Raw genomic sequence first — 22,469 nt, forward strand, 5'->3', positions numbered from 1 at the left:
CGATATAGACACTAATGTAAGGATTACAGTTACCGAGGGACAGCATCTGTGATCGATTCCTGGTACGACTCTTTTCCCATTTTGTGATTCGTTATAGATAAATCGGCATAAAAATTATAAGTATACCTTATCTATAGAAAAAATCTAACTTGTTCACTAGTATGAGCAAATGTGGAATATCAATTATATGCTTATTTCTGCATACAAGTGCATTGAAAGATTTACACCGGGGCAATGTCCTTAAATATGAGTTGCTCGCACTTAATAAAGATATAGTTTCAAAAAGTTACTGTCCAGAGTTCTCGAAATAATTATTGTAATAACTCAAATCGAATGTACAGTAATTAAAGCAACACTTATGTTATGCATATATAATAAGTGTCTTTAGCATATTCCTATTTGCCTCGAAGTTTTTCGATTATTTTTATCGATGGAATTTATAACAATATTCCTAATATCGTTACTTGTTAAAAAACATATTAGATATCACTTTCTAAAATACTTTTCATTTCAAAACCTTTTATAGTAATAATAAAAGTGATAATGTTGTGAACAATAAACTTGTATCGAACTATTGCTGTCACGTACAAGTTAAATTAGGCTTATATTCGCCAATTGCACTTTCTAACTAGAGTTCAATGGCTCCTGTCTAAATGTTTGCCTTGATATATTGATACTGTTAGTAATTGGATCCCGTTACGATTGCAGTAAATGTGGTATTTTTAGGGGTCTGTATCCAAAGGCTAAAAACCAAATCCTATTATGTACTAAGTATCCGCCGTCTGGTCGCCTGTCACAGGGCGCTGGTCCTGGAACCGTAATAGATAGACACTTGAATTTTAATATATTATGTGTATAACGATGTCACAAATACTAAAAATAAGAAAGCTTCAAAATATATGGTGGCCGCCATTCAAGAAACCGTAAAATTTTCAGCGTTTTTCGCTTTATCTATTAACCTTTAATAAAGAGACAGTTAACATTGTCACAATACATTTACTTCCATGGCTACTATGATAACACATTCTAAAAGTAAAAAATAATGTAAATCTGGTGGTACGGGATCCTCTGCGTGCGAGTTCGATTCGCAATTGGTCAATTATTTCTATTTTAGTTCTTATAATCCCAGCACTTGGAGTTCCTACGCGTTATTCCTGGCTAGTCGTAAAAGTTTATAAAAATGCCTATATCTCGAGATTATCATCTTGCATTGATTAGTAATCGTACTTTTATGCAAGCTGTACCGGAATGTTTGCTCGCTGACTTTTAATAGTTTTATCCTTGTGGGTTTTCAACAGTTTATTATTGTGGAAAATGTTTAAAAGAAATTGTCTTAAATATTGCCATAATTTATTAATTTGGTATCAATAACATGATTGTTTATTTCCAATTTTAGGAGTTTGTCAATAAAATACTTATTTTTACAAAGTAATTAATTATCCGGAAGCCAAGTATCAGCAGATTTCAATAGCATTTTCAAACTACCACCCATTTCGAAATACCCATCACAAGAAAACCTTCATCTATTCTATAAGCGGCATAGATTCACTGATCTATTCATGAAATAAAATAATGTTTTTTGTTCTGATCTCGTGATCAATTGTATTATCTCCTCTGTTAGATTCTAGATTATATTTGATAATTATATTCGGATATTCAAGACTACGTTGAAGGCTATCGTCGTTTTCACGGTCTAGGTTGACGCGGCTCTGTATTTGAGTAGGTACTTGTTTTAAGTCATATTTTTTGCTCCTCGCTTCTTATAACCACGTTTATGAGTGCAAACAGGTTTAAGTATAATAACTAGTTACATTATGTAAACATATTTAGATGCAAGTCTCTCCTTGTGGGATTTTGTAGTTTTGTAAAAACTGCAATTTTTTGGAGAACTTTTACAAGTAGATACTTCTTTCCTTGATCCTCTATTACTCATTTTATTTAAAAGATGTGTTTGGATTTTGTACAAATCAAGTCTTATTTTTTTTTAAATGGATCTACGTCACACAAGTCCATACTTGAAAGGACCATAGAATTCCTTTTGATTGGATGTACTTGAAAATATATAACTTAAGCTTTTATTTCAATAAAAAAGTGTTAAATGTAGTGTAATCGTCGCAAGTGATAAATTAGTGTTAATATGTACTGCTAATATTATGTGGCACCAATGCGTTTATTACGTGACTTGAAATATATTATATAAAAAAAATATTTGTATTTTGTACCGTGAGATCGTATTTTGAGCCTTATTGTTGCTTGAAGGCCTAGATTAAATATACATGCGTGGCTTGGCGACTTATTTATGTGTTGTTCTGAATTTGTCTGATAGTGTATTTCGAAAAAATTGGCCACAGGCTGATGTTTGCGTGAAACAATTCATTGTTTAATGGAACTGCGCAATTAATCTATTTCACTGTGGCTAATTTGTTTAGTCACATCCGATCACATCACTTTGAGGTTTGGAGTGCCGTCGCTTGTTTCTCTATCGATCTATGTGGCTTTTTATGCTGACGAATTTTGCACTGAAATATCTCGGTTTGTTATTAATATGAGTATTATATTATGTTTCGACACAACATTGACCCAATTCAACCATTGGACATTAATGTCGAGGGCGGTCAGGAGGTGGAGAGATCGCCCCTAGTAGAAAAATTTCATCCGCTTCCGTTCTTCCGAAGGCAAGTAAAGCTGCTAGTCCCGTTTGTTATTTTTGCTTAGCAGTCATTAAATTTTGTCTGAGTCTAAAAGAATAAATATGATTTGTTTCTTCAATTTTACTAAAAAGAAAATACGCTCCACGCTATCCCCAATTGTGAAGAGCTTCGTGTCATTGAGACATAATGTATTGCAGGGAATGTATTGTACATAACACGATACACATTGCATATACCAACACGGCGTAATCCACTTTATTTAATGTCGTATACACAGCCGAGTTTACGTGTTGGTTTAATTGATAAATTGTTGATTTCCACGCGGCCTGATCGAAGAACATCTAATGCATGGAATCCTTTATACTCATCGACAAGCATAATTCCAAGTTATCATTGTACGATCATCATGATCACGCGACACGCGATTAGTGGTAATAAAATGTCTATTTTCTATAATATATTAGCAGGCTATTATATAGCAGTGACGGCTGTTAACATTAATAATACGTAGTAAGAAATTGATGGATTTCTTTCATGGGAAACTAATGAAACTACATTTGTTATTATTACAGTAAAAAAAGTTTTAAAACTATGTTACAAATATAATTTTGTACCGAATTCTATATAGACTACGTATACATAGATATAAATAAAGCTGTAAACAGTATGGAACAAGAAAATTTTATTTTACTGACCTTCACCGGATAGCCGTAGTCTGCCACACCGTACCTATGCACCGTTCCTGCCATAGGTGACCTGCATGTACGCTTAAATCATGATCGATTTTGAAACACAGAAATTCTTGCAAAAAATATTGGAATAGGAGGATATGTTTGAACGATAAATAGATGGCGCTGTTACCGATATTGAATTTTTGTCGAGGTGTACTAATTTAGTAAAAATATTAGGTATACTAGGTAATAATATGTAGTATACATATTATGTAATAGGTATTTTTACTAAATTAGTACTACTCGAAATTCACATTTTAAATATCCTTAGTAGTAATACGAGTAAGTTCATTTAAATTTCGAATTGCAGTTTATTTTTAAATAATTTATTCACTCGGCGTTATTGATGTTTCCGTTGCTAAAAAAAGGAAAATTGTTCTAGTTTTTTTCAGATAAATTGTACTATCATTTTAATGGGTTTATGGACCATGAAGCACTTGTTTGTTCAAGTTGATTCGATGCAGGCAAGTTTTAATTGAAATGACTCAGATAAGGCATTAGTCAGCTCTAAGGCGACCCGATAGTTCCACTTCATTTAACTCTAAATTAGTTATGTATGGACCGATGTATCTAATATTAATACTATTTTGAACTCTTTCTGTATACATTTTGGGTAGCATCTCAATATGTTATACGACATAACTTCTGCCTATATAACGGCTGTCTATTTGTGCCATATTGTTTAAAAAACGTTAGTCCGATTTCCACGATTTGGTTAAATTAATATACAATTTAAGGGGATTTTAGCAGGAATAAAATAGTTGTCACTCTCTCAGAAAAAGACGTGAAACCTAGGGGACTGATTTTGACAGAATACAAGGGGCATGCGTGCAGATGGGAAGCGCGTGCGGGCGGAAACATCCGCGACAGGAAAGATGCTCTAAAAGAGAGACATTTGAGACGGTCTCAGCAAAGTGAACAAAAGACTAATTACTTTACTGATAGTAATAATAGGAAAGCTCTAAAGGGAAGGTTTCTTCTAAGATGGTCCTAGCAAAGTGAACAAAAAGATTTTACTGGTACCAATTATAGGAAAGTAAGAATTATTTTATTTAAGGGTAAAGCCATTAAGAAACAAGTTTGAATCTTTTTTAAATAAGTCTGAGTTAATAAGCTGTACACTACAATGTCTGATGTTACTACCATATAAACCAGCTTATTTATGTTCATAGTAGTTACCATATAAACATAAGCTGGTTTTAAAAGCAGGATGATAAAGGGAATAGATGGCAGGTGCGGTCACTTTTGCAAAACCGCTTTTTGCTGACATTGAGTGTATGAAACTATTTACAACTATGACTAGTTCGCTCTTAGCCCGCTCGTTACGTTTCTCACCTGCGTCCTATTTACACATCGTAAGTTTCAGCGGGGCTCGGCAACATTTTGGCTCGGGCCAATGATGTTTAAAACTACAGATATGTTATAGTCCGCGCCAAACTGCTAGTCCGCTCTGAAGTTGTTACGAGCAGGTGTAGTCATACAATTTGCTATGGCGACGCGATTTATTTCTATATTCAGAGCGGATTAGCAGCTTTACGCGGACTATACCTGCCCACTAAACTAACACAAAAAGTGAGCGAACCGCGAGCGCATTGACACACACATGCACATTTTTATTTGACAAATATTCTATAAGGGACAGAGCTGTTGGAACAATATGATAAAAAAGACAACTAGTGTTCGAGATTGCGTTTCAAGTTTCATTCATAAATAAATATCGACGTCAATTTTGGGCCTCTGTCGCTTTACTTGTGAAAGGAATACGTTGTTTCTTTCTTGTCAGTTACGTAGGTAATCATGGCGGACCAATCACAAAAAATAAAGAAAATATAATAATTTCTCCTCATTTACTTGTCTTACGTGACTCCATGAAGCTTGTTTTTTTTGCACAATTTGTACATTTACGCATTGAACAAGAAGGCATTTTGAGGCTTATAAGACTAAAATAATGACATTTAACGTGTACAGTGACATAAGTGTCAATTACTATGTCACGCGGGAGCGACTGGAGTTGACATACACCAATTGGTGTATTTTGTATGTTTCAAGTTTTGCCTGCTAGTAGCCTATCTTTAGTTTATATCAATGGCTTAAGCTACAAAATATAATTTGTCTATTAGGAACTTTGTGTTACTATTACTAGTTTACTACGGAATGGGAGGAAACTGGGAGCAATTATGAATAACTAGTTGCCTTTTAGTTAGCTTGTTAGGTTTCACACCTGCGCCCAGAATTTGTGTAGGCGTGGAAGGAACTACTATCTTCTCAATATTAGAGTTGCGTAATAATGTTTATAGGGTGTTGTATGTTTAGGATTCCGGGATGCAGCAGTTTTCACTTTTTAATACTAGCCCGTATGGAATTTTTCTCGTCCTACCAGTGAGCAGGATATTCTCCGCACACGTGTTAACAACTGATACTAGTTTAAAGTGCCTTCGAAGCATAAAGGCGCGCATGAGATTTTGCCACGGCCCGTGTCTGATACGTTACATGTCTGAAGATATATGGAGTAAGAGTAAACAATCGGGGCAATGAACTTTTATTAAAAATACTTGTTACAAAGTCGTCATACTGTGAATAAATAGCCGAAGGTTGCTAATCCCTGGTCCATTACGAGAGTTTTGAAGTCTTTTCGCCTCTATAAATAATCTATTATTAGTAAATACTAATTAACCTTTAGTTAAAGTTTATATAAATAGATAATAGGTGTCGAAGAGGTGTGTGGGTGTTTTGAATGGCAATCAGTGAATGGTTAATAGTTAATTGTATCAGGCGTTACTTTGCGGAAATCCATGCTATTAAGTTAAGATTAAAACTACTTCGCAACAATCCGCTACAAATATGTATGATGGTATATATTTTAAACCATGCAGTATGTACCACCCTCCCTCCCTCAAAGGATGCATGCAGATGCAAAAATTAAAAATATACACCACCATACATACCACCACCAACACGTGTTTCGCTCCAAAACGGAGCATCATCAGGGTAAGTTGACTCTACGACGGTTAATCGCTAAGTGACGCTGTCAACCTAATGCATGCCTTTTATAATGGTATCCAACCCTCCCCTCCACAATGAAATGTAAACAACTGATGACAGTTGTGTGATAATAAGGTTATAGATTAATTATTCGCATTAAATCTGCGAATAATCATCTGTTTATTGATTGTTGGTAAAAATATGAAGTAAAGGAGAGCTGGACACATTAATTTGTTCATTCAGCAGTGTAATCCTACTGTTGTTATTGTGCTTAATAATCTCCCGTTGTTCTAATATATTAAGTCTACAGCCCTTGTCACCCGTGTGTAAAATTTCATACGTATGGTTACTTGGCACATTATGGCCCGCGTCTATTAGATGTTTAGCGAAATTTGACTTGTCTGCGTGACCACTTGTATACGCGGCTAGATGTTCGCGATAACGAATATTAAAATTTCTCCCAGTTTGACCGACGTAAACGCCATTGCAATCAGAACAAACAATTTTGTAGACGCCTGATTGTTCATGTCTACCTCTTTTTTCTTTACAGTTACAGATGGATTTAATATTATTGTTTGTTCTGAAGGCAACGCTGATGTTATGACGGCGAAGTGTTTTAGCAATACGCTCTGAAATAGGACCGAGATAAGTCAAACTGGATCTATACTTAAGAGGAACCACATCCCTTGGTGCCGCATACAATTGATCACGCACCATCAAACTTCGCTTCTTACGGATAAGATTATCCACCATCCCCCTACTATACCCATTGGCAACCGCAATATAATAGATTACTATCTATTCCATTATCACAAGAAAATTATAGATCTGAATTAAATACCATATATTATATTGCGGTTGCCAATGGGTATAGTAGGGGGATGGTGGATAATCTTATCCGTAAGAAGCGAAGTTTGATGGTGCGTGATCAATTGTATGCGGCACCAAGGGATGTGGTTCCTCTTAAGTATAGATCCAGTTTGACTTATCTCGGTCCTATTTCAGAGCGTATTGCTAAAACACTTCGCCGTCATAACATCAGCGTTGCCTTCAGAACAAACAATAATATTAAATCCATCTGTAACTGTAAAGAAAAAAGAGGTAGACATGAACAATCAGGCGTCTACAAAATTGTTTGTTCTGATTGCAATGGCGTTTACGTCGGTCAAACTGGGAGAAATTTTAATATTCGTTATCGCGAACATCTAGCCGCGTATACAAGTGGTCACGCAGACAAGTCAAATTTCGCGAAACATCTAATAGACGCGGGCCATAATGTGCCAAGTAACCATACGTATGAAATTTTACACACGGGTGACAAGGGCTGTAGACTTAATATATTAGAACAACGGGAGATTATTAAGCACAATAACAACAGTAGGATTACACTGCTGAATGAACAAATTAATGTGTCCAGCTCTCCTTTACTTCATATTTTTACCAACAATCAATAAACAGATGATTATTAGCAGATTTAATGCGAATAATTAATCTATAACCTTATTATCACACAACTGTCATCAGTTGTTTACATTTCATTGTGGAGGGGAGGGTTGGATACCATTATAAAAGGCATGCATTAGGTTGACAGCGTCACTTAGCGATTAACCGTCGTAGAGTCAACTTACCCTAATGATGCTCCGTTTTGGAGCGAAACACGTGTTGGTGGTGGTATGTATAGTGGTGTATATTTTTAATTTTTGCATCTGCATGCATCCTTTGAGGGAGGGAGGGTGGTACATACTGCATGGTTTAAAATATATACCATCATACATATTTGTAGCGGATTGTTGCGAAGTAGTTTTAATCTTAACTTAATAATCAGTGAATGTTATATATTAATTACGGGTATTGTTTATATTTCTAACTGACTCCTGTATCTATATATTGTATTTAACTTGCCTTGTTTGTTTCTGGGTTTCGGTTTAAGCTTGCAACTGAATTTTAAACCAGTAAGTCGCAACCGTTTGAAGGTGGTAGAAACCTTTGTGGTTCGACTCCGGCGGCACCACCGCCACACATATTTCTACCTAATAACAGCAGTGTTAGGCGCTGCTGTGTTCCGGTTTGAAGGGTGTGGTAAGGGAGACAGACTTTTCCGAGGCGTTCCAGCTTAGTCCTCAGGGGTAGCGGCGCATCTGTGGCCGACCTCAGGTAGGAATATCTATCCTATTTGGGGTTGATAACAGATGTCCATGGGCGGCAGTAGCCACTTACCATCAGGTGGACTGCATGCTCGTCTGCTACTCTTATATTATAAAAAAAAAAACATTTGTGCTGAAATTTTGCATAGTACACGTTAGATTACGATGGATGAAAAGATCATGTTAGTGACTTTGTTCTAAATCTAATATCGCGTACGCCCTAATGATGGTGGACCAATTTTTTGTTGCACCCCCATGACATGGGTATCAATGAAACAGTTACTAAAAATATAGTTTACTAGCTGACCCGGCAAACGTTATGTTGCCATATAAATAAAAAAAAAAATGTTAAGGGTTATCACTTACGGGTTTGAAAAATAGATAGAATATTTGAAACTGCGATGGTAGCGAAGTTCTAAAATCAACAACTACTTACGAATTAAAAATTAATTGAAAACTCTTTTCCCACGGACTAAATTGTGAATCTAAACCATTCTCAAGTCTCCTTGAACACACACAACAAATTTAATCAAAATCAGTCCAGTCGTTTAGGAGGAGTTTAGTTACATACACACGCACATAAGAAATATATATATAATAAAGATACGACATTCAATAAATTTATTTTTTTGCCTTACATTTCTGTTGAATTGTGTATCGGAAAAACCACTATAAAACTTCATTATTTATACTTGTGTACGTTATTCTTGTTAACATAATAGGAACATTATTTTCAAGGGTACTTTATTAGTGCACGATAAAGTAATCTATTCTATTCTACTCCACAAGTAGGTGACACGTGAGGGTGCATAAAGATATCGTGCAGACAACGATGTCATTAATTACTAACAGCATGACGTAACTTGCAAGTAATTGAGTTTTTTTTATAGAAGTGGTAGTTTTGAAGGTGGTGGAACGCTTTTTGGTTCGACTCCGTCGGCACCACCGTCTCACCTATTTCTGCCTCATAACAACAGTGTTAAGCGCTGCTGTGGTCTGGTTGGAAGTGTGGTAACTGGTAGGGGAGACATACTTTTCAGGATTTGTTCTGAGGAGTAGCGGCGCATGTGTAGCCGACCTCAGGTAGGAAAATCTAATCCTACTTAGGGTTGATTACATTTGTCCATGGGCGGCAATAAACACATACCATTAGGGGGACTGCATGCTACTGCTATATTATAAAAAAGTAGACGACGATCATGCAGTTCCCTTGATAGTAAGTGGCTATCACCGCTCATGGACATCTGTAGTCTTAGTCCCTAGGAGTTGCCGCTCCTGAGGACTAAGAGGATCGTCTCATATGTGAGTCAGCCTGCCACCACACCCTTCCACCAAAACTGCTTCACGCTAGAAAAAGAATAAGGCGTTAGTATCTTTCCAGTCAAACCATGCTGCTTCCTACAAGAACTGACCGAGTGCGAGTCGAACGCGCCCTGTGACAGACGGACAGACAACGAAGGCTTAGTTAGTCCGCGTAAAACTGCTAGTCCGCTCTGAATATAGAAATGAATCGCGTCGGCACAGCAAATTGTATGACTACACCTGCTCGCAACAACTTCAGAGCGGACTAGCAGTTTGGCGCGGAATATAATAGGGTAATGATTTTACCCTTTGGACACGGAACCATGAACACTAACTATCCGTAGTATCTTTATGTAAGCTTAAATTATTAGCTTACAGATATTTTCCGCTTGTGTATAATCGCTTCTTTTTCTTGAAGTCACGTATGTTAAATTAAAAACTAACATTTTAATCTTATTGTACAATAAAGTGGGTCATGTCTGAATGTGGACTGATAACTTTGTTTGCTTGTAATAAAATTCTTTGTGTGTTATACGGGATTAAGGTCAAAGGTCTCGCGTGCTAGCATGCTGGTAAACCCTTCGTACGACGTAGTACCTAAAATAAATAAAGCTGCTAGGGCAAATATGTGTAATGTGTATGTAGGATTGACAAAGCAGCAGTGATAGCCTAATGGTATAAAAACTCGGTCTCTCGAACGAGGGGTCCGAGTTTCAAATCCTTGGCTTATTAGGTTATGTGCGTATCAGAAATTAATTATCACTTACTTAAAACGGTGAAGGAAAACATCGTGAGGAAACCTGCATACCTGAGAGATTTATATAAAAAATTTCGAAAGGTGTGTACAGTCTACCAATACGCAATTGGCCAGCACGGTGGACTATGGCTTCATCCTTCTCATTCTGAGAGGAGGCCGTGTCCAGCAGTGGGACAGTAATGGGTTGATGACGTGATGTGATGTGACGTATGTAGGATTGACAATGTGTTAATGATACGCGAGCACTTTAGATAATAAAACAAGTATGAATATGATTGATAAATGCGTGAGATAGTATATAAAATCATGAATATGTTATCGTACTACAACAAGACACGTGTGTCTCAGGTTCAGATGTATCAATTGGTAAATTGAAAACATTATAGGGAAAGGTATATATGGTTGTTGTTGGCGACCACGTGTAGGGAAACGGAGTTCAGGTCGCCCCCCGACCAGGTGGACCAATAACCTGAAGAAGACGGCGGGAAGCCGCTGAATTCAAGGGCCACGGGACCGGGTTGAGAGGCGCCAATTAGAGGAGGTCTATGTCCAGCAGTGGACCTCAAGAGGTTGATGGATGGATATGGTTGTAGCAATTTTCCGTAATTTGGCAAGAGATGGCGTTACTCAACCCTGAATCACGCTATCGAAGTTTTCTAAACCCTTTGTTTAAATTAAACATAGTAGAGAAATGACGTTAATTAAACGCCTAGCGGGAGATCTTTCTTCTTCACTACATCCATTTATACTACCTATCTATTACATTTCTTACCATTCACCGTATTATTATTAAAATTTATACTACGCAACCTGCCCTATGTAACTTTATACATACCTCCATAAAAATATAAAATTTACAATTTCCTCTTCAGCAGCTTAAAATATAATCATGAGACGATGTATGCACACATGTGCGACCGTTGTGGTCGCAAACTTTATATTTTATCAGTCACCCGTATCGAGAATTCAACTTCATATTTAATTTTCCTGTTTGCACTCAGTTCATTTCAGACCCGAACAGTGAGCAAGCAGAGTAAATAGGTCAGAGGTTCCCAACATTTTCGTGGTCAGGGATCATTATATAAGTACAATAAAAATAAACTGTAATAATCAAACTGAAACTTTAACTTTTATGAAAAACGCAATAGGAACAAAGAAATAGTAATATTTTGGGATAAACTTTTGTATTAATGTAATTTCTGTTGGTACTTGCATCATCTTTACAAGTTCAGCAATCCTAGGACTAGCATTGTTACTCAAAGTTACACGCAAATAATCACTTACTTTCAAACGGCTATATCTAATTAAATGGCCCACTAAATTTTTAATTTGTTTGCGGGCCATAATTTGACTTCTGCGCACCACTGGTGGTCTACGGACCACTGGTTGGGAACCCCTGAAATAGGCGAACGTTTCGCCTTTAATTAAGTGAGATGGCATTATTTGAACGTGAAAGATTGATATTTTTGTTTGCAGCCGCCGCTCGCAATTAGTCGCTGAAAGGATAGGCTTCGCGTTTATAATTAACGCTTCCTTTGATTTATTAATGAGACTGCCTTGGAATATATAGGTCACAGTGACAGTCAATATTGTAGATTCGTTATAATTATTGATCGTAATTACATCGACTTATATGGCTCTGCTATATCAGCTATAGCGGAATACCTATTACTATTATTTTTATATTTGAGCCTAACGATAAAGCAGACGTGCTACCTGATGGAAAGTAGTCAACGTCGCCTATGGACATTTGCAACATGAGAGGAGTTGCCCATGCATCGCCGGCTTTGAAGGAGTGCTCTTTTTGCAAATTTTTCGAAGAGCCCTATATACCTCAGGAGGAACGTCATTCCACATCTTGCACGTTCGTGGTTAGAATGTCCGTGCAAACCGAACCGTGGAGGACTGCCACGAGTCCAGTTGGTGTGGATGGTACTTCATCCCTCGTCGAATGGTGCGATGGAGGAATGGTGACGTAGGTACCAGGTCAAATAGTTCCTCGGAACTATCTGGGGCTATTCTGAAACGCTTTAGTGATTAACATGAATAGGACGAATGTCTCGTGTTCCAAGAACTGATCCGCCATGACTTTAACTGTTATACAAAAGGCAATGTTTGTTACATTGCCTTTTGTATAACAGTTAAAATATAATCGCTTGGTTTGTCATTACCATTTTTCTCGATAACGACTTCGCGGAAAAACTCTGTTTAAATTTAATTTTGTAGTAGGTATATACTAGTATGAGAGTAGTTATTGTATTATTCAACTCAAAGATAAGTTTTAGGAGTAACGATTTTGTTATGAGTATTTATTTTTAAGATTTTTTGCATAAGTTTCTGAACATTAAGATTTTTATGATTCTTACCTGTGATGCTATCTGTGGTTCAATAAGGAGAAAAAGACAAATATGGTCGTCAATTTTTCTGGCATTATAATTTTATTCGAATATATTTATTCAGCATTTACATTTTGTTTCAAAGTCGTCATTAAATTCGTCCTTTAACATGTCTCCCTTGCGTGCTCATATGCCATCGCTATAAAGATTTAATACAACAATACGGTCTAGGAGGGCCAACCACAGAACGTAAGTGGCATTTTTAGTAGTTTAGATAAAATAAATTTTGTAGTAGTTACTTTTTAGGGTTTCGTATCCAAAGGTTAAAAACGGGACCCGATTACTAAGACACCGCTGTCTGCTCGTTTTTACAGGACTCTATCTTTAAAACTGTAATAGATAGACATTGCATTGATACCTAGTGCCTTCTCAATACCTCCATAAATGATCGTACAAATACAAATACAAAAGACTTCTACAAATAAAGACTTTTGTATTTGTATTTGTATCGTCAGATATTTTAGCGTCAGATAGTTCTAACTACTCCATATAAGTAAAAGCTTAAATAAGGTTTGCTTGGTTATAATAAGAAATAGTTTGTTATGGCATAGGAAAATAACGGTCCATGCTTTCTACACTTATAGAATTATAACACACACTAGGAACACACAGATACTAGGAACACAGATCTACACACTAGGAATCCCTGTGTCATGAGTGCCTTGAACACGGACAAATACGCAAACATCCACACCTACAACACGTGACTACGTTCATTATTTAGAATTTTAGGTAACTAAGCAATCTAATAGATGATGATGATGTGTCAGTCCAATCAATTCAGGTAATAAGCCGTGTCATACAGACATTTGCATATGCCATGTCATGACCATTCGCTATTACGGACTGTACCAGGTTGAAAATAATTGTATGGCGGGGAAACCTTGTAAACAGATTTGTAGTATACGAGTAGGTACACTTTTTTACCCAATTGGTGGGGTTTTTTGCCGGAATGAAACAACGTGACCGAACATAATAAGTTGTCATTATTTGTAAATGTGTACACGTTGTGTCTTACGAACCTAGACTGATGTTATAGTCGAAATCATTACATTAGTATTTTGCTTTTGGCATAAATTCTGAATTGGCGCACTCTAAATAAATAATAATAATATTATTTTTTCAAAATCGAAATCATCATGTATCTGGATCAATAATAATTTTACGTCATGCGTCATCTGTCAGTTAGTGTTATGATTATATTGAGTACCTAGAATATTTAATGTGCCCTTGATTATAATAGGATGTTAGACGGGCGGTGTGTTCAATATGTTAATGTGAATCGGCGCCGATGTGTCGCAATTACATGTATGTACTAGGGGTGGTTACTTGGGATAGGTACATTAAACCATGAACGTTCTAATATTGGAGGAGAGAAGTTTAAGCGATACAAATATTTTACACAAATTAAGCTTTGGTTAATTATTAAAACAATGTGGGAAATATTAAACAAAAAAATATATAAAAAATAAGCTTTGGCAAATTTTAAAATGTTTAATAAACTTTCAACGGAGAGATGCTTCAACTGATGATGATTGGTTGTATCTTGTTTGTTAACTCTTACTTTCTTTCTTTTTCAAATCTTCCGCCTTTTCACTAATCAATAAGTCCTAAATCTAATTCCTGGATATGGGTCTAGACTTACCAGACCATGATTTTGGTCGTTTTATAAAACAATTAGGCAGCAAAACGTTGCTTTTTAATCCCATAGTATTCTCCTACGAGTAATCGGTAATTCTACGGTAAAAAGGGAATGGTGTTATTAATACAATCGGACTAACATAATGGTTATATTTAAATCGTTGTTTATTATTTGTACAGATAAGTAAGTGAGACTAGGTTATTTAAAGTTTTATGTTACTCTACATGTAATACAGTTTAATAATAATGTCGTTAATTATTCCGCGAATACAAATTGGTACAAAATACCCAATTTTTTTATCAGTTTTCGTTAGTCTTCTTCCTTGTGAATAATTTACTCCATTGAGTTATTACAGACTAAAGCTAAGCGAGGCGGGCTCGCTGAAATGTTTACCAAACAATCTGAATTGTTTAATGGATCATTAATTATTCGAGTTTAATTAGGTATAGCGGATGCTTTGAAGGGAAATAATGACGTATTCTAAGCAACGCATATATTTAGTTAAAAAGTAAATAGCGTTATGTTGTTTGCTGTCTTCTCTAAAGTAAAGGAAGGTGGTAGAACCCTTTGTGGTTCGACTCCGGCGGCACCACCGCCACACCTATTTCTACCTAATAACTGCAGTGTTAGGTGCTGCTGTGTTCCGGTTTGAAGGGTGTGGTAAGGGAGAAAGACTTTTCCGAGGCATTCCAGCTTCGTCCTCAGGGGTAGCGGCGCATCTGTGGCCGACCTCAGGTAGGAATTTCTAATCCTATCTGGGGTTTATTACAGATGTCCATGGGCGGCAGTCAGCCACTTACCATCAGGTGGACTGCATGCTCGTCTGCTACTCTTATATTATAAAAAAAAAAAGTAAAATGCATGTTGATATTAATCAATTTCATTAAAGATGCCGCCACCTTACGGTGACGATGATTATTATAGAAGTCGATGAGCGCGCGCATTGAATAATTTATTAACATAATTTTTGAAAAATATTTCTGAAAGAAACGCGCCAAAAGAAGTATAACTTTAAAAAAAAATGCATAGTTTTCTAATACATTCTTTAGTGCGATATTGCAAATTAATTAGTATAACCGTAATTATAAGTATAACCAGGAAGGAAGTAATATTTTTGTTATAGTATTTGCATACCTAATGAATTGCCACTTATTTTTCGTCACGCGAAATTATCTTTCAGTATTAAAAACTCGCGTTTTTTTGTTCTGTGTGTTTGAAATAAAATATATCCTGGATTAAGTTCTAATTAAACTACGGTTTTAGAGGTCGAAATAATTATACCGTGCAGCATGCCTCACTATCGATTTTACCATTCACGTGTTTTTGGGTTGTCTCTCTTTCTTAAAATCTATGAAGTAATTGATATATTATCTACTTATTGAACACGTGTTTATATTTGTCTAGTCTGTTTGCAGTAATAAAGGCATGGTGGTACGACCGATAAAAAGGTCAGACAGGGTCAATTAATAATCTCCGTATGCCTTGTTTGATCGATAAAGATGGCCGTAAAAATGTTTTCTTTTTATTTTAGCTTTATGGTAATGTGGCACGGAGAGTTGTTTTAAAATTGCTATTAAACTTTCGTATACCTACTTGTCGAATTGGTACTTATATTGGGCGACTATGTTTTTATGGCATAAATGTAGAGGCTGCTTCGATCTGCTTTATGCAGTCTTTATATAAGCAAATATGCTTTAACAGAGCATTTATAGTTGGTGTTTAAGGGTAACAAGAATAGCAACGCATTTGTAGCTGATTTCGAGAGCTACTATTATTAATCGTCTTCGAAAAAAGAGGAGATTCCATGTTCTGAATTTTTATCACTGAATAAAAGTATTACTAAACAATTTTGAATTTAATTAATTAGGTCGGAAATTGATTATTTTAATGTTTATGTTCCCAATAAGTTACACATTATCTTTGAATAATTTAAAACAGAATTCTTTAGCGTTATAATTACAGTTTTGATAAAATGTAAAGAAGTACTTGTCTTTCATAAATTGTTTCGGAATTTTGTGTTTAATATAGAAGTAGAGTCAAGCTGTCGTAAACATCTATTAATTAACACTTCTCTTTTTTAACCTACTTCCAAAATAGAAGACTTGTATAAACTTACCTATATTTAACTAAAAATAACATTTTCCTTGTTTTGTAGTGAGTGGTGTAGAGTGTAGAGTGTAGAGTGGTGGTATGCATTATTTCGTACGCGGAATAATTGATTGAATTAATATTAATTAGTTCTTATTCAGTAATTATATACGGGCATTGCTGTTTAGCTAATCACTAAGCTACAATGTTTGATAACGAAATAAATACTGTGAAACGTAAACAAATGTGGTCTAGGGATGGTAATTCTCTTCTAATCTAATGTTCTACTATTCTTTATTTTTTTTATTTGTTATTTTCTTTCTTCTTTCTAATGTTCTTTTCCTGTTTGAAGAAAAGATCCCCAAGAACGTCGAAAACTACAGAATTTCTCTATAATTTAGATTCCATTTATTTTATTGCTGTTTTGAAGATATATTTTTGAAAAAAATCGGTTGTCTGTAAAGTCGGTTTACTGACGATAGTTGAACGTGACAACGTCATATGAAAATACTGATGGAATGGTTGCATTTTTCAAAAGAAATTTGTAAAATAATAATTAATTAATTAATTAATTTTAAACTAATAATTTACTTAACACTATCAACATTTATCAATAGTATGACATAACCTATAAACTCAGTTTCTCAACTTTTGTGTCAATCTAACAATTAATCAATCAATCATAGTTTACGATAATGAAATATCAGTGTACAATTATTTACCTTTATTGTTGTAGTTGTTGTAAATGATAAATGACGAATCTAAGCACTCCATATTTTCACTACAGACACAGCTGACGATACTTTAACCACACGTGTGAACTTGTATTGTGACGCTTTCTTGTTTTTCCAACGCCAAGAACGTTCGAGAAAGACAAAGACAGAGACACAAGCATGCGCCGATTCAATGCGCCTAATTCTCTAGTGCTGCGCGCGCGGCAGACCGATCATAGTTGAGTGGGAGAGAGACGCAAGGCATTCGGCGGGCCTCTCTCTCGTTCGGTGACTCATCGTAACGTTACCGGGCGTTACACTTTTTCATAAGTGACTCCCAGCCGCAACCTAATTTAAGACGTTGTCACGTCAAAAAAGTCCCCTTAAAACGTCATGATACAAAAAGTTTTTATTTATTAGGTATAACAAAAAAGAGGGAATCTCTATTATCGATTCATTGCTTAGATTACTTTCGACTCTTCGAATTAATCGATCTCAGATCGCCATCCCTACTGCGGTTGTAATTTAATTCTGTTTACATAAGTGATATGTATACTAGGAACTGAGATATCGGGGAATTTTGCCGTCTCTTATTGCAATACCTAATTAATTATGTAAATGCGAAAGTTTTCATACATCTTTATCCTTAAAACATAATGTTAATGAGGTACGAATAGAATATATGACTGTTATTCAGAAATGAGAAGCAGGCATTAAAGTAGAATCCTTTGTGGTTCGACTCCCGCGACACCACCGCCACACCTATATCTGCACAATAACAGCGGTGTTAAACGCTGCTGTGTTCTAGTTTCAAGAGTATAGTAAAGAATACTTTTCCGAATCGTTCCAGCTTAGTCATCAGGGGTAGTGGCGCATCTTTGGCCGACCTCAAGTAGGAATATGTTATCCTATCTAGGGTTGATTACAGAAAAAACTTAATTTTTTTTTTAACCTAATTCTCCAGATTTCGAAGTTAATTCAAGTATTTTTTCCTTGTATAGACAAAATAAACAAAAAAATGCGACTATAAATAACCTACCTACAGATGGCCCTCTGTTTGTATTGCTTAATTTTGCAGTTTCGTCAGTGCCACACACACAGAGCTATGAACGCTCCAGTTTATTATTGTGACCATTCCAACACGTGTCCTCAAACAAAACATAATAAGATTTGTATTGTTTAAACAACCTTTGTTGTAGGTCGTGTACAAAAATTTATCGAGATGAATCTAACAAATCGAAACACGACTAGGATTATGCTTAGGTTTGGCGTCGCTATGGTCTAGCATTACTAGCAGCTCAGCTCTATATATCTTATCGTTGTCGTTGCAATTACTAAGAAATTTGGATTGTGTGATGTAACGACTTCCCGCAACTCAAGAGATTGCGCTTCTGAATCACGCTATCGAAGTTTTATCAACATCGTGCAACGTCCAATACAACCTCCGAACTGTGCTCCTCGGGCATGTAACCCTAGCCTGGAGATCTCTCTTACTAAATACATATTCCAAGGTTTAGCGCAATCGATGAAATGGAAGTTGTCAAAAAAATGTTGCCAGATTGACCCAAAAATACATAATTGCAATAACATTATTAACATAGTATTTTATAAAAGTTTCATTATTAACATAGTATTTTATAAAAGTTTCTAATATAAATGCTCTTTTCAGGGTCTGCTGTGGTGAGCGTATGCATGCGACAGTACGACGATGCAATCTCCATTACGGTGGCGATCATGATCGTGGTGACGGTGGCGTTCGTCCAGGAGTACCGCTCGGAGAAGTCGCTGGAGGAGCTGAACAAACTTGTCCCGCCGTCATGTAACTGGTACGTTAATCGACTTAGTGTTTGTATTGTTCTATGAAATTGATTGATAACGAGTGTCCACTTGATGGTAAGTGGTTGTGTCGACTTTCGACGTCAGAAATAAAATAATAATGATTGTTAAGCATTATGTTGATAATTTTTATGACAATAAGGAAGAAATGCATGTCACGTGGTGCCACAGACGGTAGCTGAACTATAAAGGTTTTACTTATTTACTTTTCTCGTTGGATGCATTAGGATGTTTTCAAGTCAAGAAATTATGTTCCGTAAACATATTCTGCTATTCTGACACAGCAAAGTAAACAATGTAGGCTTAGAGCTCACGGAACGTTTTTCAGTCGTATTAGCGTAGAATATTGTTTGTAAAAGTTGGTTTCTGTTTTAATGGCGCGATTTATTACCGCGGCGTGCGGAATTATCTGCTCTTTCCGCTGCAATAGTGAGCAGCATAACATCGATCTCTATACGACCTACGGCTACTATGTTACCCCGCAAAACTACAGTTGCGTTAGTTGTAAAATAAAGCAGCGTTTTTAAAAACGCTACTTAAATTCACACACGTACACTGATTCTTATGAAATGTTTGAGATATCTTTTTTGTTAGCATAAAAAAATATGAAAATCGGTGTAGAACGGTTGAAGGTCAGGCACACTTACTTTGTTATACACAAAGAATATTATAATTGCAATAATAATTAATATTTGTATACTCTTGACGTACCCGCACATGTGGTTCATTAAATGTTAATCTATGTAAATAAACGTACGATGTAATTCCGTATCAATTTTAATGAAAACTTGTGGAAAACAAGTTTTTTTTATTAAGACTGATTGCATTGTTTGTTATTTTTTTACAAACTTTAATTTAACTGCTTTGTTAGATCGTATTCGGATGTATACGACGGTACCTATTTGGCCCTGCAACTGCAACTTACAACTGATTTTTATACCAGTTAATCCCAACCGATGTGCATTAGCATATTTTTTTTGTTTCTTTTTTTTATAACATAGAAGTAGCAGACAAGCATGCAATCCACCTGATGGTAAGTGGCTATTGCCGCCTATGGACACCTGTAATCAACCTCTGGCAAGATTAGATATTCCTACCTGAGGTCGGCCACAGATGCGCCGCTAACTCTGAGGACTAAGCTGGAACGCCTCGGAAAAGTATGTCTCCCTTCACCACACAATTTAAAACAGAACACAGCAGCGCCTAATACTGCTGTTATGAGGCAGAAATAGGTGTAGCGGTGGTGCCGCCGGAGTCGAATCACAAAGGGTTCTATCATCTTTAATGCCTGCTTCTCATTTCCGAATAACAGTCATATATTCTATTCGTATCTCACTAACATTATCTTTTAAGGATAAAGATGTATGAAAACTTTCGCATTTACATAATTAATTAGGTATTGCAATAAGAGACGTCAGAATTCCCCGATGTCTCAGTCCCTAGTATACATATCACTTATGTAAACAGAATTATGGTTACAATTCATGGTTATTGTCCATTCATGCTAAAAGTCTAACGCAGTGACCCTTTTACGACTTTTAGCCTTTCCAGTGACGATATAAAATCCAATAGGGCGGACACCCTAAGATTCAATTCAATTTCTGTAATAATCTGTAGACCTATTTTGGTTGATGATAGATGCTCAATTCTACTTAGTTGATAAAATATTATGAACATTTCCAGTCTCCGCGAAGGCAGCGTCGAGCACTTCCTAGCTCGGAACCTCGTGCCCGGGGACATAGTCCACCTGAACGTTGGCGACCGAGTGCCTGCGGATTTGCGACTCTACGACTCGACGGACCTCGCGATCGACGAGTCGTCGTTCACGGGGGAGACTGAGCCGGCGGTGAAGAGTGTGTTGCCGAATAAAGCGGCCGCTGGAAGAGTCAATAAGGATAACATCGCGTTCATGGGGACTCTGGTCCGGTGCGGGAATGCGAAGGTTTGTCTTCTAGATTATGATGTTGTTGAAAAATAATGCTTTTAAAAGCAGTATTGCAATTGGAAATATTGTTACTTCGTTGTGGGAAACTACGATTGTTGGATAGTTAAATAAAGTCAGTCATTTGGGAAGGATTATACTTTGCGATCGGGTCAAGGAAAATTGCTGCTATCCAGATGTTATTGGACAAAAACAGGGTAAAATTATATGAAAAGAAAGGTTTTCTCGTAAAGACGTTTTGAGAGTCGTATTTTGAAGTCATTTGTCATTTAGTTTCCCTTTTGTATCTTTTTATTAAGCTATTGCATAGCTTTTATCGCGGGCTTTGAGCGCGGCGACCGAATCGAGAAATTCCGTAACGAAAATAAGTAACACCTTTCAACAACTCGGTTGCCTGGATACTTGATATCCAACTATCAAGTCTCCAGGCAACCGAGTTGTTGACTGTCAATAGAAAAATATGGATATAATTGAATAAAGTATTATTTTACATTCCTTATTATTTTATTTGATATTGGCGACGAGATGTCGAATGAACTAAAAAACAATAAGGAAATACGAGCCACATTACGTGGGTTAATGAAACGAACCGAAAATTACATTTCGGGAATAGAAAAAATTGACAATGAAGAAATAAATATACGACTGAATTCTTTACAAGAAAATTTGAACAAATTCTACGCGATTCAAGAAAAAATTGCCTACAGAAGAAGAAAATTTAGAAGAGGAAATAAAATACAGGTACGAATTTGAAGAAATATATACAAAGCTAAAATTTAAATTTTTGAATGTACAAAAAGAAAATAATCGGCTAATACCTGAATGTTCTTTTATATCAGCAAGAGCGGAAGTTTATTTGATAAACTGTTAACTGTCAAGGCACGCTTGAGACGTACACCTAATACAAAAGAGTTATCACCTTATCAGTTAATGTTCGGCAGAGAGGTAAGAACCTATATGCATGCCTTATTTAAGAAATCCGCCCCACTATCCAGATTACATTACAATGCACCGCCAACGAAGGAGTTCGGACAAGGTGATAAGGTACAAGTCCGCAGTTACACCAACCCAAGAGTTAAATGGGAGTTCGGAGTCGTCATCCGAAGATTAGGTAGGTAGTGAAGTCAGAACTGAAAATGGCATACTGGTGCGCCGTCACCTTGACCAAATGCTGCCGGCGCCCCTGGTGGTGTAAGTGAAAATAGCGGTGGAGGACTGTTGGATATCAAGTCTCCAGGCAACCGAGTTGTTGACTGTCAATAGAAAAATATGGATATAATTGAAT

At 36.3% G+C, this 22,469-nt stretch overlaps 1 protein-coding gene across 1 annotated transcript in view; it reads left to right on the forward strand.

The window, feature by feature from the left end:
* Positions 1-22,469, forward strand: part of SPoCk (secretory pathway calcium atpase) — a 45,052-nt gene that overhangs the window by 12,406 nt on the left and 10,177 nt on the right. The window contains exons 4-5 of the mRNA XM_073091654.1: positions 19,076-19,232; positions 20,926-21,184. Coding sequence (XP_072947755.1) covers positions 19,076-19,232; positions 20,926-21,184 — 416 coding nt within the window. The remainder of the gene's footprint in view (positions 1-19,075; positions 19,233-20,925; positions 21,185-22,469) is intronic.

This window comes from Epargyreus clarus, unplaced genomic scaffold (genome assembly GCF_041222505.1).
Source record: "Epargyreus clarus isolate Ecla_fem2 unplaced genomic scaffold, WU_Ecla_fem_2.2 ptg000034l, whole genome shotgun sequence".
Taxonomy (NCBI): Eukaryota; Metazoa; Arthropoda; class Insecta; order Lepidoptera; family Hesperiidae; genus Epargyreus; species Epargyreus clarus.